Genomic DNA, 16109 nt, shown 5'->3' with positions numbered 1-16109 from the left:
TACACCAAGAATAATTGAGAGCATTATATTGCATTGGAAAACTGGCCACGGCTACGGATATCCAGAAAACATCATATATGAACAGGCTATCTGTGAAAATTGTACGCTTCCAGGGGGTATATGAGGATCCGATCAATGCTGATCCAATTCTACCTTTGTTGGTAGAACAAGAATCTACCAATATTTAGACAATAACCTGGCGAGTCAAGCACAGTGCTGCTATATTTACTACAACTATCGGATCGGAGGCTCAAGAATATAGCCTATCTATACAATAGCGATTTACCGGCCGGGGCGACGAGGTCTCGCAAATCCTCGCGCAGGACCCTGGTCTCGTGAGGGAGTGACTTCCTCTTGCAAACGATCACCGGTGATCTCGTCAGGGTGAGAGGCCTCAATCTGCTATTTGTGAGCATCCGAAACGACCATCCACAACGGGGCACGCATACCTTTTTCTCGATCTTGAGTCCTTCTTGCTCAGCAACCGCGATGGCATTTCTCCGCGAGCTAGCGTGCAGCATACGCTCCTTGATCGAAGATCCAGTGGGACAGGTGTACACGAAAATCACGACATCGGACCCGGGGTAATGATAGAAAGAATAACGCGGCGAAGAGGAGGAAATGTGCGTGGCGACAGAGTGTGCCTCAACGTCAGAGTGAGAGTGGGCCAAGACAATCTTTTCCGTGGGGATATCAACAGTCTGCTTGAAGTTAGCCTCAAATCTCACCGGTCCGGACAAGCCCTCTCGAAGAAGGACCACGAGCCAGGGTATAACTTACCAGTTGTACCAACCCACCATGGCGTAGATCCCTCAGCGCAGACTTAGCTTCCTCGTGAACCGGCAGAGAAACCCTCATCCCAGAGCCAGAGGCAGGTCCAAAGGTGCCACCAATGCCAATATCTCTCCCGGGGGTGCCATTCCGTGCCTCGGCCTCGGCCTTACGAACAGCATCCAGCTCCCTCTCCTTCTCGCCCATCATATCTTCACGGGAGATAGCATTGGGGCCCTCACCATCACGCTCGCGCCACGCATCCTGACCCAGAATCTCGTCTTCCTCGGTAGCGAAGACGGTAGAAGTGAACTTCTCCGTGCCCAACTCGCGGGTCAGCGTCGAGCGAGTAGAGGCAAAGAGGGTCTTTGCTCGCACGGGTGCATTATACGGGATATAGGTCAAAGCGATGAGTGGAGCAGTCGAGGCGGCGGTCGATGGGCGCCGGAGAAGGAGGTAGATGGGGGTCTTAGGCTGGAGGACGGAGGACAGCTGGGGGAGGGCTGAAAAGAAGGCATTTTCCGAGGGGCTCCCTTGGAAGGAGATTGGGGCCAGCGGCGTTAGGGTCTCTGCTGTAATAGTTGCCGGCAGACAGAAAGTTGAGGGGTCGGAGTTGAAGCGGGCGAATGCATCTTTCAGCTCCGCGGAGACTAGACGTTTGTTAGTGTTGAAGTCAATGGGGTTTTTCAGAGTTCAAGATCAAGTAATTTGAATGTCTCACCTGTAATTCCTGACTGCATGATGCTGCACTGTAGGATGCAGCTGGGTTGGTTGGTTGTTATTTATGAGGGGAGAAGCGGTGAATAATGAGGGGCCGATAGCGCGTTGTCAGCCGTCAGGGCTGCCCAGTTGGGCTTTATTTCGACATCTAACGAGTCTAATACAGAAAGAAGAAACAATTCGTGCTATTTCAACTCGTAGGGATTGTGTTCTTGTGGTCGCTACACAAGCATTGACTGGTGTATCTACAACCGGGTCATTCATGGACACACCCTCAACACCAAACTACTACACTGGCAAACGACTCTTCAATGGTTTTTGAATATTCTCTATTTCAGCTCAAGGCGCACCAAAGTGGTATAGAAAAGAACTAACGCAAAGCACAAAATATTTACACAAAGAGCCGTTTCAAGCGGCTTGCAATGAACAGTTCTGTTCCAGAGTCCAATGCGCGAAACAGGGAATGCAACTCCCACCATGCCAGGTCAGGTATCACAATGCTTTCCAGAAAACAACAAGACATTTTGGCACATTTACTCATCAAAGCTACCACCAACGAAAGACCAGTTAGAGCCCTCCAGCTTACCCTTGAGGTACTCATAGACGGTGAAAGTAACAGCCTGGCCGGGAGCAACACGCATGACACGGGGGGTGATACCCTTGTAGAAAGCGCGGTAACCCTCAGTCTTCCACATATCCTTGGCGATGACCATGATACGGGCGACAGCGGACTGACCAGGCTCAGCACGGGTCTTCTGGAGACGGGTCTTGATGGTGTCGATGGGAGCATTGGAGAAGGGTCCGACGGCACCGGAGATCAGACCAATCATGGTGGTTTGGTAAGCGGGCAACTGGCTGTCGCTGTAGGCGGGTTGCCAGCGCTGCAGGGCAGCCTTCAGTTCCGTGTATGCGGTGAAGTTGGCGGCCTGGTTTGTTCCTTGTCGGAGGGCGGTCAGGGAGACACCGCGGTACAGGACGCTGAAGCCTTCTTCCTTGACGACGGTGAAAAGCGCGTGCGGGGCGCTGCGGTACTTGGGGGCATCCAGGGGATCGGCCAAACTGTGGTGCTGGGCCTGCAGACGAATTTTGATAACTTCCATAGGGTTGACAACGGCCACGGCTTCGGTAACACCGGCGGCAAGACCAGCTATTAGGGATTGTTAGCTTTCCATTATGCATATTCGATTTTTTTCAACGCTTCGCATACCAAGGAAAGTGGCTTTGCTGCTCACGGCGCCTGTCTCCTTATTGGCGAGCATGCCCTTATATGATTCGTATGAGGTGAATCGGATGGCCATCTTCGGGACGATACCACCCAGCACGGCACCAAGACCCTTGTACAGACCCATAGCGGTCTCCTTTTGCACGATTTGAACACCGGTGGCCACGAACCCGCGCGGCTTAACCTGATCCAGCGAAAATGGTTAGCAATGGCTTTTGATTGTCGAATGGCAAATTCCGTAACTCACCCCAGGTGCTGTGGCCCTCCTTGACAGCTGCATGCGGACCTTGATTGTGTCTAGAGGATGGCACACGAGAGCCTCCATCATACCGGCACCACCACCAGCTAATTGGGCATAAGTCAATAACTGTACACAATCCCGACAGGGGGAGTCTATTCTACATACCGATCAAGTTGACCGCAGGCGATGTGCGCTTCTGCTGATTGACATTTTTGGCAGACATTGTTTCGATATGTTTTTGTATAATTGCAGAGAAATTGCAGAGAAATTGCACTTTTGTTCACGAAGATTTCACAGGAATCCTTCAATGTCGGAAATCAAGTTTCGCAGATGTTCCGATTGTCGCGAGAAAAAGCCGAGAATGTGGAGAAGTGCGGAAGTATACCGTTCCGGAGATAAGCCGAACAATTGGAAGAGATGGTATATCTGAAAGGAAGATCAAGATATCAATTGCAAGGATCTTTAATCTTTCAGGAAAGAAAAGGCGAAGTTCCAGGGTATATGATTCAAGGCGAGTGGCAACGGTGCCAAACTTTGTGGGGAGCTATGACGGGGAAGCGGAGGAAGCTGGACGAACGGAAGTATGATCACGCACAGATGAGAAGACCAGAGAAGAAAGAAAGGGAAAAAAAAGAGGTGACAGATTCAGGACTTGCCGAGGGGAGATCTCTATATGTATAATAATTATGTCCTATTTGGTACCGAGCACAAAATGTAGGGCGCTTCACGACAATCCCGAGGCCTTCGGCAACAAGGGCGGCTCTCTTCTCAGCGGAATGAATGACCCCAGATTTTTAATGATCAGATTTCACATGTCTTGTCCAAGTTATAACGTTGACGGCTTGTGATTATACTCGGTACATTTAGATTCAGAATTAGATCGTACAATGTAGGGGGAGAGAAAGTACAGAAAACGCCCGTGCCTTGTTCGACTAGCTACAATGTATAATATTATCTTATACACAATCTACCCGTAGACTACGGAGTACAACAGTCCAGAAAAGCCTAATTTCTCCAGGGAGCTCATTACTCCGGGGATATTCTGAATATTTCGGGACTCGAACTTCGGAGCGAAGTATCGAACTCCGCTGGCGGGTGATCTCGGACCAGCGCTAGATCTCCCCTCAGCCGAGGTCCATCCCCAGAAAGGGTCATGGGACGTTCTGAGTCAGATAATTAAAGTATTCCAAGGTTCGTTGAACGTGGGGCTTGCTGCAGGCTTGAACTTTGTGTTTATAGTCAGGGGTTCGGTTGTTAGAATGTATATATGGGCAAGGTGTTGCGGCAGTGACGTTGATAGAAGCGTCATTTTGATCGGATGAACGTTTTCCCGAATTTATAGTGGCATTTGCACGGCGTTTGTTCGGACTTTGTTGTATGGAGTACAAGAGATCTAGTTACCTCGGACAGACCCAATAACGAATTATACAAGATATGAAACTAACAGTGTCAGCATGGTCTAGTTCCTCCGTATGTTGACTCAGATTACGAAAATGTCTCCGGTGTCAGTCGACCCGATTGATGACATCGGCTACCCGAGTCGGCAACCCGTTTCGGATTCCCAGATTTGATATACAACATACAAAGATGCAAAATATACACATATCCATGATGGATGCCACAATGTACATTGTAATAGTACAACGTATAACTCCAGATGATGCGATTCTTGTGCGCGCTATCGAATCCGATGGATCGGACTTACCCCGATCACGAAAATTTCCCCCTACATATCCCCTACATACCCCAAAATCCATTCACGGCGGTACAATACCCATGCCCTCATTCCTAGACTAAAAAGAAAATGGAAGCAGCCCCGGACATCGCACAGCCACGGTGGCAGCAAGCCCTGAAGCGCATCGCAAGTCTAATCCTCCGCCAATGGCTCCTAATCGGGATCGGCGTCGTGTGCGCCCTGGCATACTGCTTCCCAAACGTGGCCAAGCATGGAGGCATCATCCGCTCCGAATACAGCATCATGTACGGCGTGATCGCTATAATCTTCCTAATCTCAGGATTGAGCATCCCGCGCCAGAAGCTTATCGAGCACGTGCTGAACTGGCGCCTCCACTTGATCGTGCAGGCGGTTTCGTTTCTGTTTATTCCTGCGCTGGTGCTGGCTATCGTGCATATTATCATCGCTGCTGATACCGGGAATAAAATTGATCGCGCGGTGCTGGCGGGGTATATCTTCACTGCTTGTATTCCGACGACGATTGCGTCCAATGTTGTTATGACGAGGTCTGCGGGTGGAGATGATGCGGCTGCTTTGGTGGAGGTCTTGTTGGCTAATATTCTCGGCCCGTTTGTTACGGCTGCTTGGACTATTGCGTTGATGCCTAAGAGGGCGGAGTTTGATCCCTGGCGGTATGGAGGTGGGAATTTGGGGAGTATGTATAGGGAGGTTTTCAAGCAATTGGGGCTCAGTGTGTTACTGCCGCTGTTCGTTGGACAGGTAGTGAGGTGGACTTGGCCTGATCGCACTGCGTATGTCATGCAGAAGACCAAGCTGCCTAAGTTGTCTACTGTCTGCTTGTTATTGTTGATTTGGTGAGTCCAACGAGCCTCTATACGAAACCCATGGCCCTCTTTTTTTTTTTTTTGCTAACCCGCATTCCTAAATATTAGGGCCACATTCTCCTCCTGCTTCGCAACAGGAGCCCTCCAAACCTTTTCCGCGCAGAGCATAATCTTCGTGGTCCTATTCAACATCCTACTTTACATCACCTTAACGGCAGTATGCTTCTTCTGCTCCAGACCACCGCGAATCTTCAGCTCTCGACGCTGGTCCAAGCCCATATTCGAGCGCATGTCTCCGGAGGAAACTATTGCAGTGTGCTTTTGCGGACCAGCGAAGAGCACCGCACTTGGTATCCCGTTGCTCTACGCAATGTGGCAGCCAGTTGATCTCTTCATAAAAGCGAAGACATCGGTGCCGGTACTACTCTATACCACGGAGCAGATCTGCGTGGCGCATTTCTTCGTTCAGATGTTCCGGTGGTGGCATGCTAGAGTCGTCGAGAAAGAGGATTTGGATGACACTACGCGCGATGATGTTGAGATTGGTATGGCTGAAAATTTATGTGGGGATCACGCTGGACGTGTTCATGAGCGTACGACTGTTTGATACCCGTTTAGAATATATTATTGTTTTCATTCCTCCGACGGTGACGAGTCTTGGATTGTTTTTCTTCGATGTCTCTATCGAGTGATTGTTTAAGTCTCCTATTCAGAATAGCTAGGTTACATACTAACATTCAAGGCTCAGTGATCTCTTACTGTTTTGATTGGCAACGTACTGGCCAATGAGCCTAGGCACTTTACGAGGATTGTCTTTGAAAATTGCTGGCTAAAGCAAACGAAAATCGGACTTAGTAAGTAAATTCAACCACACCCGGTGGTATGCATGTGTAGAATACATGGACATAGAGAATCACAAAGGGAATCACAAAAGAAACATTATGCAAAAATAACCTCCAAGAATGATGGAGAGCCAACTTGATCAAGAAAAATGTACACAATAACCATGCAATGTGCGTAGAGATCGAAGTGGCTTATATCTCAGATATAGCTCACTTTGACTCCCATTCCGGCTGTAGCTTTGACCTTTTGCCAAGCGCCGTCTGTAATCCGTCGGATGCGATCGCGCACACCCTGCCGGCTCATCGCCATCGTAATGCCGATCAAGAAAAGTAGGATGCGCACTATTGACATGGGATTCCCAGACACAGTTCGGATAATGTGACGGAAGATGTTGCGCAGGCCAGTGGCCACGGCCTGAGTTGGGCGACCCCGGGGTTCAGCCTTGTCCTGCTTTTTGACATTTTTGGAGCTGGATGATGAGAGGGGAGCTCGTGACTTGCCATTTGGCGACTTGTCTGTCGGTTGCCTGGCTCCTTTGCCTTTGGGAGAACCATTTGTGCGGTTTTTCTCAATCCCATAGTCGACTTCGCTGGTATTGCGCTTATTCCCATTAGACTGTACTCGCGCAGCGGCTGCTGCTGTTTCTTCGGCTTCACGACGTTCATCCTCTCGTTGCCGTTCAAGCTCTGCATCTTTGGCTTGCTGTAGTTCGACTGCGCGCATTTCACCCCGCTCCTTCTCTTCCTTCAGGCCCTCGAGTGTCTGGAGGAAGAGTTCTTTGCGTTCTTCATCGAGGACTTCGCTCAAATTGATGAATTCGGTGGAGTATTCCCACTCGTCATTGCGGGGGAGGACGTGCAAGGTAAAGAGCTCGATAATCCTTACTCTGGCATTTAGATCTTTCGGAGTATCAGCTCCGCTTGTCGCGCGAATAGGGCGCTGCTCGTAATCATCAGAAGCATCGTGTAGGCGACCTGCAAGGTCGAGGTTGGGTTGTCCGTAGGAAGAGAGATAGGTCTCAAGGCGCTGTTGGTTCAGGGATTGCGAAGAGGAGTGGGTTAGAAGGAGGGTAGCACTAGGATCGCGTTGTTAGTACCTCAATTTAGGAAGGAAAGTGAGCTGATACTAACAGGTTGTAGACCACTTCGGGATCCACCGAACCCTCGTGGCCTTGGTATCCGACCTCGACCACAGTTTCCCAAATCGCACCTTCTCTGACTTGCGACGCAATTGATTTCCACTCCTTCTGACCAAATTGCTTCTTTCCCTCCTCTGCACCGAGATCGACTATTGCGCTAAGGAGGGTGATGTAGAGGTTCCACACCTTGATCCTCCACGTGCCAGCGGCCGTGGCAATCGGCGCAATAGGTGTTGAGCTGTCGCCATTTGTTTGCTGGTCCTCTGGTACTGAAGGCGTAATAATCGGTTGGATATTTGCGAGCGCTTCTGGTAAGCGTCGTGTGAGATACAGTTGGGAGGCTTTCCTGTATGTCTTGGAGCACAACTTTGTGGGGGAAGCTGAGGATGGGGCGTGAGAGCGCGACGACGCGGAGGGTCCGTTCGCCATTGGGGAGGCCGAGATGTAATAAGTCAAATTCGATCTTCAAAAAGTTGTATAAGCAGTAATTATAAGAGGGAAACCATTAAAGCTTGGAAGTAAAGCGTGTCGGGTCTGTGATCGGCTCTCTCGTTTTCCCTCGGCTCGTCCAAGTCCGGGGTCAGTCACGGGACTGGCCTGTGAGATCGTCTATGTAGCCTCAGGTAGGCTTGTTTACTCTCTCACTTCTCAATTCACGATTATTTTAGCTCCCTAGACAGGTTCAAAAAGAGGTGCTTCACTTCTATATTACTCTAGGCCAATTTCCCAAATGTTTCGGTTATTGCATCGCAGGTAACAGCCTGTGCTATTCCAATTGGACATAAAACATCGCCAGGATGTTGCCTCGGTCATTTATACACTCCAACTGAGCTAACTCCTAGGGCTAAGATAGATATTGCTTGTGAAGCTATATGCTGTATTTCTGAAGCAATAGAAAATGTACTTTGAGAACCTGCGAAGGATTTCTTGACAAAAAGATGCATATTCAATCCTTGCTATCTATAGAGAACCAGAATTTGATAAATGCTTCAAATTCTTATATAGTATCACTATTTCCTCAGCTATCTCTCTCTTCTTCTTTGCTCCTATCACAACTCTGGTTTATCGGACTTAACAGCGTAGACCAGTAAGCTTTCAAACTATACCATCCCGTCGACGACGTATTACCCCTTCTACAAATTACACGCAACGCAGAGCTCTTTGTGATCAATTAAACGCGGATACCTGCCTTCCCAATGCACAGTCTTCTTTTGTCTAGCAATAAATACTTCAACAAAGCCAACTCTCTCCTTTTCACCTCTTATCTTCATTCACTACGCTCATTGTTCTCAACTTTGAACCAAGATGGATATCACGGCTGTCACCTTTCCCGATTGCCTACCCTCCATACTGAACGACATCTCCACCAGCTGCTTCGTGTCCGTAGACTTCGAGCTGTCTGGGGTGGCTTTCAAATCCAGTACACCACAGTCCCGGCCCCAGACTGTGCAGGAACGATATGTGGAAGCCAAATTGGCCGCAGAGCGGTATCAGATTCTTCAAGTTGGGCTGACAACTTGTCATGAAGATAAGGAAAAAGGTACGGATTAACCCTAGTGCAAGACGTGTCCCGCTAACCATCTATAGCCACCTACACCCTGAAACCGTACAACATAAACCTGAGTCCAATGACCCAGCATGAGATGGATTTGAATCGGGACTGGACATTCGGAAGCCGCTGTATGTCCGATGTCTACAATATGTTGAGCATACGCTAATATCTCCATGAACAGCAATGGAATTCTTGCTTGCTAACCACTTCAGCATTGACCACATGTGCACCTTCGGTGTTCGATACCTATCTCGAGAGGAAGAACAATTGGCAATCAGAAGAGCTGCAGAGAAATGCCAACGGAACCCTGTCCAAGCTGTGGATATTAAAAAAGACGATCATGAATCTCTAGAGTTCCTTGAAGCCGTTCGGGTCAGTGTCAATGAGTGGCTGGCGCAGGGCGAGGTAAGACCTTGTATCAAACGTTGATTTGGATAAATCAATTGACATATATAGAAACGCCGCGAGTGGCTCAACATCCCGCCACCCAGCAGCATCCAGCTTGTTCCAGGACCCATACCTACCGGGTTGACTAGCATGCAGAAATGGCTGATACACCACCTTATCAGCGACGAATACCCCAACTTAACGTCGCGGGGTGCATCAACGTTCGTCCAGATCGAATTGCGGGACCCATGCAATGAGCAGTTTACCTTGGAGGCGAAATTGAAGGTCAAAAAGGAACGAATCCGGAAGCATATCGGGTTCCGCTGGATCGCAGAAGCACTTGTGGGTGGAAGCCTGGAAGAACTTGAACCAGACGCTTTCCATCCTCTGCTGAAGGCCATCGAGCAACCGACTTTCGGAATCCAGCAGTTGTCAGACAAAGTGAAGAGCCGGCTTAAGGAGAACAGACCGGTTCTAGTCGGCCACAACATGTTCTGCGATCTGCTCTTCTTCCACGCATGCTTCTTAGGTCCGTTGCCGAATACCCTCGCCGAGTTCCAGACCGCCATCCACGAGCTATTCCCCGTGCTAGCGGATACCAAGTACATGGCCACTCACGACTGCGGCTCTCTAAACCCCATGTCTTCGCTTGAAGATCTCAACACGACTTTAGCAGGAATAGAAAGCCCCAAGATAGGTAGGACATGAGTTATATCCTTGACAGCAAGCGAGCACAGCTAATCATATCGCAGAGATTGACCCTCGCTTTGCGAAGTACAAGTTCCGTAAGAGTACCCATGAGGCAGGGTACGATAGCATGCTTGCCGCCATGGCCTTCATCAAACTGGCAGGCAATATGCAGCGCATCAAACGCCGGCCACAGACGACCACGGCACCCAGTCTGGTTGCCGGTATCATGGCACAGCCTAGCAACAACCAGGCTGTTACCAAGAAGGAATTCAACAACTTCTTTGATGTTGACACCGAGACAATCCCATTGATTCAAGCAGCCCAGATCGCTCAAGCTGGTACATCCCTAGCCGACACTGGTTCCGGGCGTATCGCTCGTCTGGTCGATCAGGGCAAATTACTCCCGCGCCTCGGAGATGCCTTCTGGGATACCTACGGGAACATACTGCGGGTGTTCGGTACACAGGAGAGGATGGTGCAACTAGGAAGAGTGGTGCCAAAACAGGAAGAGCTGCTGGTGGAGATTTGAGGGCAAGTAGGTTATGGTTCTGGAAATACTTGCAGAGAAGGAGAAGATAGAGAAAAGTGAAGGTAAAAAGGTAAAAATGGATTTCTATCAAAGCACATAGCCATAAGACTAAAGGGATGTTCGCGGCAGCTATCTAACAGTACGCCTTGATTTTTTAAGAAGGTACCGCTAGCGAAAATTGGCCGCGATCTCAGGAGGAGCTCACTCTGAGCACCTTTAAATGATCAACCGGCCGTAGAGAACTGGACGCAGTGATGATAAGAGATGCTTGGAGAAGAGAAGAAAGTGGAAGTCGAATTTTGAAATTTAAAGCGCCCGGGCGGTGACTAATCCCAATCGGGCCTGGCGACAACGTGACCTGGTTGGATCTTTTTCTCGGGGAGACAAGACACCGATCAGCCCCAAACACATTGCCATTCCACCCTTGAACATGTCGTCAGGATCTAATGGTGCACGGCGCGTGGCCTCGCTATTGCGTATGTCCAATTGAAGTTTTTGCCCGGATTCCTGATACTGACTCCGCGCGCAGGGCCATCAATAGTCGACTCCGGCGTGTGCAGAAGCTGTCAAGAGACCATTGGCCGCCGCAGCTATTCCTCGGCAGCACCAGCAATCGAATCGACCTCCGCATCAACAGCGGCCGACTCCGCCGTGAAGCCAGCCTACATCATCAACGCCGGTGTAGTCCTCTCCCGCCCTCCCCAAATCACCCGTGAACTCGAACCGTTCGAGAAAGCGTTCTTTTTCTACCAGAAGCGACTGAATGAGCGTCTCGCCCTTCCCTTTACGAAATACTTCTACTTCAAGCGCGGAACACCAGCCGACGAAGACTGGAAGAAGAAGATCCAGGAGCGCCGGACTGCCGCGCGTGATATCGGACATTACAACGCGTACGAGAGCGATGCATGGAACGACGAGCTCCTGCTAGGAGCACAGGAGTCTGAGCCTGAACACCAGGTTGAGGCTCTTGTCCAGGACGCAGAATCCACTGCCAATGCGACTTCCCAAGATACCAGCAAAAAGGAAGAAATCCCTCGGCCGTATCCTCGGATCACGGAGGCAGACAAGAAGAACGACCAAAAGAGTCTCGATCGTTTGCTTTCCCGTACTCTCTATCTCCTTGTTCAGTCCAAGGAGGGACACTGGAAGTTCCCCAGCTCGCCGGTGGAGTCGGGCGAGACCCTTCGCTTGGTGAGTGCTATGCTTTTGAACCGCATTGAGTTTGGGAATTATACTAATACTATTTCTACTCTAGGCTGCTGAACGCACCCTCGCCCAGTCCGCCGGTATCAACATGAACACCTGGATGGTCGGTTTCCACCCGGTCGGATGGCACTCCTTCAACCCCCGCCGCTCCAAGAAGGCGGACGAGATCGAGGTTCCCGGAAGCAAGATCTTCTTCTTGAAGTCTCGTATGATGGCCGGCCAGGCCGATCTATCCGTCAACACCCAGGGCCTCAAGGACTTCAAGTGGCTCGCCAAGGAGGAGCTCCCGCAATACCTGAACACGCAATACTACAGCAACATCAAGAACATGCTGGCCGACCGTTAAGAGGTGATGGGAAGCAGATTAAGGGAGCTGGGAAGGAGAACGCGAGGTTCAATGTTCTTCAGGAGATGAAAAGGCATACTTGTTCCGATCTTATAGCGCACCATTGGTGGCGCATTGCATATACTCTTATTGCGCATGCCATGTATAACTAGAATTTTCCTACACTGTCAAATCAAGTTCATTTCAGTTCAATATCGATGTTTATTTAATATTCCGCGGTATCATCAACGCCCAACGCCATGCAATGTAAAATAGAAAATAAAAGGCTGTAATCGCCCAGATCTAACCCACAAGCACCTCATGCCATGTTGAACTTCTGTCCCTGGACAATAGGCTGGTCCTTGACCGACTTCCCCGCCAGATTCTTGCCGCACATGGCACAGGCTAGTATCGATATCAGCATATGCAATGAACAAAGGGCAAAGAATACAGCAAAATACCATTCCTCTGATAAGCGCACCGCTGGCAAAACTTCTTCCCTATCTCCGTCTTCACCTTGCAGTTATTACAAGACGAAGCATAAGCCGCATAAGGATTCTTCGCTTTTGCGCTCAGGAGCTTGCTCTGGAGGGAATGTCAGTATAAAACTTATCTAGAATAGTGATAATTCTCCTTAATTCAAAGAATCAAACGGCAAATTCTGTAACATACCTTTCCGATTCCCGTGGTGCCTAGTGTCGGCTTCGCCTTTCCCTTGTCTGCGCCGCCACCGAGTGTACTAGACGGCGAGCCGTAGTACATATCGTTCTTGCGCTTGACGCCGGGGGTGGCGAGCTCGGTAGCTTTTAGCTTCTTTTGGCATTTTGAGCAGACCATTTTGTGAGATGTGAAAGTGGGTGTTGATCGAGCGAAGGCTCGATGGCGAAAACGAAGATGATGTTGTCGCGGGTTTGCGCCACCGCCTGGTCTGCCAAGACGTTTTTGTCTACTTGCTTCTTCGTGTTTTATGAGTGGCTTTTTTGGTTTATTGTGTTTTTTTAGGTTCTAGGGTATTATTTGAGGCATACTGGAAATATGGTTCATACAATGTTTTGTTCAAAAAGGATTGCATTGCTATCATTCGCATCGTATTGGGTATCAACATACACATTAAAAGAGAAGTATCACTATAATAGAAACTCTCACAAAGTCAAAAACAAAGGAAATAAACCAGTACACTCAGCAGAATCAGACCTCAACATCAACCTTGCTAGGTCGAGACATGGTGCGGGTGGGCCTGGTGCTGTGCTGAATGATCCACGTACGGAGGAATATCATATGGCTGTTGAATCTGAGGGTACTGTCCCTCGGGGAACTGAGACTGATAATCAGGTGCGGGATACTTCGGCTGCTGGTCGACCGTGTGCCATTTCACACAGCAAAGGAGAAGACCAGTGTAAGTGCCGACCCAGAGCACGAACTGTACAATAGTTCTGGCGGCGTCCAGGTATATCGGCCAGTCATACGCAGAGGTAGGCATCAGGCTATAGCGAATGTAAATGATGGCCAGGGTGGAACACACAGCGCACCAGGAGATGGCGGCGGTGACGAGTGCCATAACGGGCGACTGATAGCCAGTTAGTTGGTGTGTGCTCTGTTTAGAAAGTTTTGGTGTGGGACTCACCTTTGACCAGAAAGCATAGCTGCGAGCCTTGATAGCCAGGAAGATTCCCCAGACGAGGAGCTCCAATGACAGCACCCAATAGATGATATACACCGCGGCATTCAGTTGTGTCCAGGACCACTGCATATCGGCGTTGAGAGTGGAAACCACGCCTCGCACGTAAGAAGCAACACACATACCCCATTCGGCAAGAGAGGCCACGAAGATAATACTAAGGAGGAGATAATGGATGGTAGTCACTGCCGCATGAGGCTTGCCGGAGACTCTAATAAAGCCCAGGAGGCGATGGATGAGGTTCCAGAAGACATAGAAGGTGAGGCAGATCGCAACGACTTTGAAGAAGTCCCAGAGCATCAAGCTGATCAAATAGTACATCGTCACCTCCGCCTCGGCCACATATAGGGCTTCCCAGGCGATGATGTTTATTTGGCAGCTGTGAGCCACTGGTTAGCGGATTTTTTATTTAGTCCGGGTCTTTCCACATACCATATAGAGGAAATCAGGGCGCAAATGAGTGCTTTCAGCGGGAGATTACGATTTCTGATTCTGCATGCCCAAATGAGGAAGGCGACGAACGCGAGGAGGGAAAGAATATCAAAGACAAATTGGGTGATAAAGAGAGGCTTGTATTCGTCCGGGTAGTAATACTCCAGTGATAGCCAGATCGTGTCGCTCCACGGATTATCGTCGACATAGCTAAAATAGCTTCCGCTGCCGCGTCGAGGCGCCATTTTTGCAATTTATTTTGTTCTGCTTAGCTCTGGGGAAATTCTTAGATCGAAATCTTAGATCTAAGAATTTCCCCAGATTTTAAGAAATGGACGGCATTTAAATAAATGGATCAGGGGGCCGAAGCAAATCCTCCGCACGAGTGCACTAGCTTGGATTGAGGCTAAGGGTCTTCAAATACGAAGCTAAGATGTCAATGGGGCAGATTTGATTGGTCCAAAGCCCTGAGTTAGTCTTGGGAGGGCGAGCTCCAGGCCAAAATACGAGTTGGCTTCGCTTCTCGGGGTTTGGCCCCCTTTTTGGGACCTGCACTTCGCCCCGTGCATATTCGCATGCTAGCGCGGGGCGTATTCTTTGAGTTGGAATTCAAGGGAGGAAGGGATGAGATGTATTTAACGTTAGGCGAGAGAGGCGTAAGAATATAGTGAAGTTGCGCCCGAAGGTGCCAACACACACCGTTAAGGCGAAAGTACGAAGAGAAAGAAACAATCAGCCAAGGCCTTCCATAAAAAGAAACAGGTCAGCTGATTAGATTTTACTTCATTTTCATACAACAAGAGATATACAACGTAGAAGAAGTTAACAATTTTAGCAGGAGGTTCTTGATTCTATCTTATACTTACATCTGACTTACACTCACATCTTACAATGTTGTACGTCTAGTCCAGGATCCCCATGAAACATCCACGATTACCCTCTTCTGCCTCGTGCAGAACACCTAATTGGAGGGGAAAACCGCAGTCGAGATAAAATAAAAACAGAAGCCTTTTTGCCTTTCCTGTAAGCTGTCAAACCACCGACCAGGGAAGATCCCTAGGCAATTCTCAGCTCCCCCGAATCTGAGTTCCACCCAGTTCATGCGTCCTGCATTGTTCCGATCGATCCTCGATATGTTGAAGTATAATTTCTCCAGTATGGATGATGAAAATATTTCTCGACTGCATGTTCTTTCATTTTCAGCCCGGACAGCTGTCCACGGCACACATTCGCCCTATTCCTTGTTCTGTGTGCCCCTTGTGTCCTTTGGGCCTAAAGGACCTTTGATGCTCCTCTTAGAAGCCCCGTCACATCGTGATGGATCCCCAGATGCATGGTGACCCGCCACTTGCGAACTGGCCCGCAGGCCATCTGTCGCCGAAGCTATGCAAGCACGCTTCTCGAGGGCCTCAAAGAAATCGACCATAAAGAACATGACTCTAGCGCGGCAGGGAGCCCAACAGCTTGGTTCAGTCCCCAGCGCTCTGGTTCTGGCTTCCTTGATAGGGCCATCCCCGGCCGGACATGAGCAGATCATCCCCTGAATTCCATTAGGGGGAAGCCGACATTTGTTCTCGCTATATAAGTACTACGTAGTTCAAGCCATAATAATTGATTCAATCACCTTCTTTTCTCTTTTTCTCTTTTTCTCATTTTCTTTACTTTCCTTTTGCTTTTTTTCGGTGTTCCCATTTCCAGGTCTGGCGCAACCCGCATTCGGCGTATCTCAGCTCTCGACTGCATCATATCCCAAGATTTTTTTTTCTGCCTTCTATGCCTATGCATCGTGCATGATTTGCTTTGCTCGGATTAGTGCGCCTGCTTAAACTTTAGAGGCAAATGTTGTGACCCCAGC

At 49.3% G+C, this 16109-nt stretch overlaps 8 protein-coding genes across 8 annotated transcripts; 3 read left to right on the top strand and 5 right to left on the bottom strand.

Moving 5' to 3' along the window:
* Window positions 1-282: 282 nt before the first annotated feature.
* N7518_002404 (twinfilin) lies at window positions 283-1511 on the bottom strand (the record flags this gene model as incomplete). Its single annotated transcript, XM_057183332.1, has 4 exons — window positions 283-399; window positions 450-701; window positions 781-1421; window positions 1493-1511. 4 exons carry the CDS (start codon window positions 1509-1511, stop codon window positions 283-285), a joined length of 1029 nt encoding a protein of 342 aa, XP_057044782.1.
* A 513-nt stretch (window positions 1512-2024) lies between these two features.
* N7518_002403 (putative succinate:fumarate antiporter (Acr1)) lies at window positions 2025-3177 on the bottom strand (the record flags this gene model as incomplete). The annotated part of the gene is made up of 4 exons (XM_057183331.1): window positions 2025-2638; window positions 2699-2897; window positions 2961-3058; window positions 3120-3177. The coding sequence occupies 4 exons, from the start codon at window positions 3175-3177 to the stop codon at window positions 2025-2027; spliced, it is 969 nt and encodes a 322-aa protein (XP_057044781.1).
* Window positions 3178-4758: 1581 nt separating this feature from the next.
* N7518_002402 (uncharacterized protein) lies at window positions 4759-6081 on the top strand (the record flags this gene model as incomplete). The annotated part of the gene is made up of 2 exons (XM_057183330.1): window positions 4759-5504; window positions 5583-6081. 2 exons carry the CDS (start codon window positions 4759-4761, stop codon window positions 6079-6081), a joined length of 1245 nt encoding a protein of 414 aa, XP_057044780.1.
* Window positions 6082-6515: 434 nt separating this feature from the next.
* Window positions 6516-7884, bottom strand: pex26 (the record flags this gene model as incomplete). The annotated part of the gene is made up of 2 exons (XM_057183329.1): window positions 6516-7392; window positions 7448-7884. The coding sequence occupies 2 exons, from the start codon at window positions 7882-7884 to the stop codon at window positions 6516-6518; spliced, it is 1314 nt and encodes a 437-aa protein (XP_057044779.1).
* An 876-nt stretch (window positions 7885-8760) lies between these two features.
* Window positions 8761-10613, top strand: N7518_002400 (CAF1 family ribonuclease; the record flags this gene model as incomplete). The annotated part of the gene is made up of 5 exons (XM_057183328.1): window positions 8761-8995; window positions 9043-9135; window positions 9189-9412; window positions 9464-10091; window positions 10147-10613. The coding sequence occupies 5 exons, from the start codon at window positions 8761-8763 to the stop codon at window positions 10611-10613; spliced, it is 1647 nt and encodes a 548-aa protein (XP_057044778.1).
* A 430-nt stretch (window positions 10614-11043) lies between these two features.
* On the top strand, window positions 11044-12165 carry N7518_002399 (mitochondrial 54S ribosomal protein mL46; the record flags this gene model as incomplete). Its single annotated transcript, XM_057183327.1, has 3 exons — window positions 11044-11089; window positions 11143-11804; window positions 11869-12165. 3 exons carry the CDS (start codon window positions 11044-11046, stop codon window positions 12163-12165), a joined length of 1005 nt encoding a protein of 334 aa, XP_057044777.1.
* A 298-nt stretch (window positions 12166-12463) lies between these two features.
* Window positions 12464-12981, bottom strand: N7518_002398 (cysteine-rich PDZ-binding protein; the record flags this gene model as incomplete). The annotated part of the gene is made up of 3 exons (XM_057183326.1): window positions 12464-12549; window positions 12606-12729; window positions 12817-12981. 3 exons carry the CDS (start codon window positions 12979-12981, stop codon window positions 12464-12466), a joined length of 375 nt encoding a protein of 124 aa, XP_057044776.1.
* Window positions 12982-13354: 373 nt separating this feature from the next.
* N7518_002397 (uncharacterized protein) lies at window positions 13355-14499 on the bottom strand (the record flags this gene model as incomplete). The annotated part of the gene is made up of 3 exons (XM_057183325.1): window positions 13355-13711; window positions 13769-14201; window positions 14255-14499. The coding sequence occupies 3 exons, from the start codon at window positions 14497-14499 to the stop codon at window positions 13355-13357; spliced, it is 1035 nt and encodes a 344-aa protein (XP_057044775.1).
* Between the last annotated feature and the right edge of the window lie 1610 nt (window positions 14500-16109).

Source organism: Penicillium psychrosexuale (genome assembly GCF_028828465.1).
Source record: "Penicillium psychrosexuale strain IBT 29551 chromosome Unknown utg000002l, whole genome shotgun sequence".
In the NCBI taxonomy this organism is placed as follows: Eukaryota; Fungi; Ascomycota; class Eurotiomycetes; order Eurotiales; family Aspergillaceae; genus Penicillium; species Penicillium psychrosexuale.
This window is presented reverse-complemented; position numbering and strand designations above follow the sequence as displayed.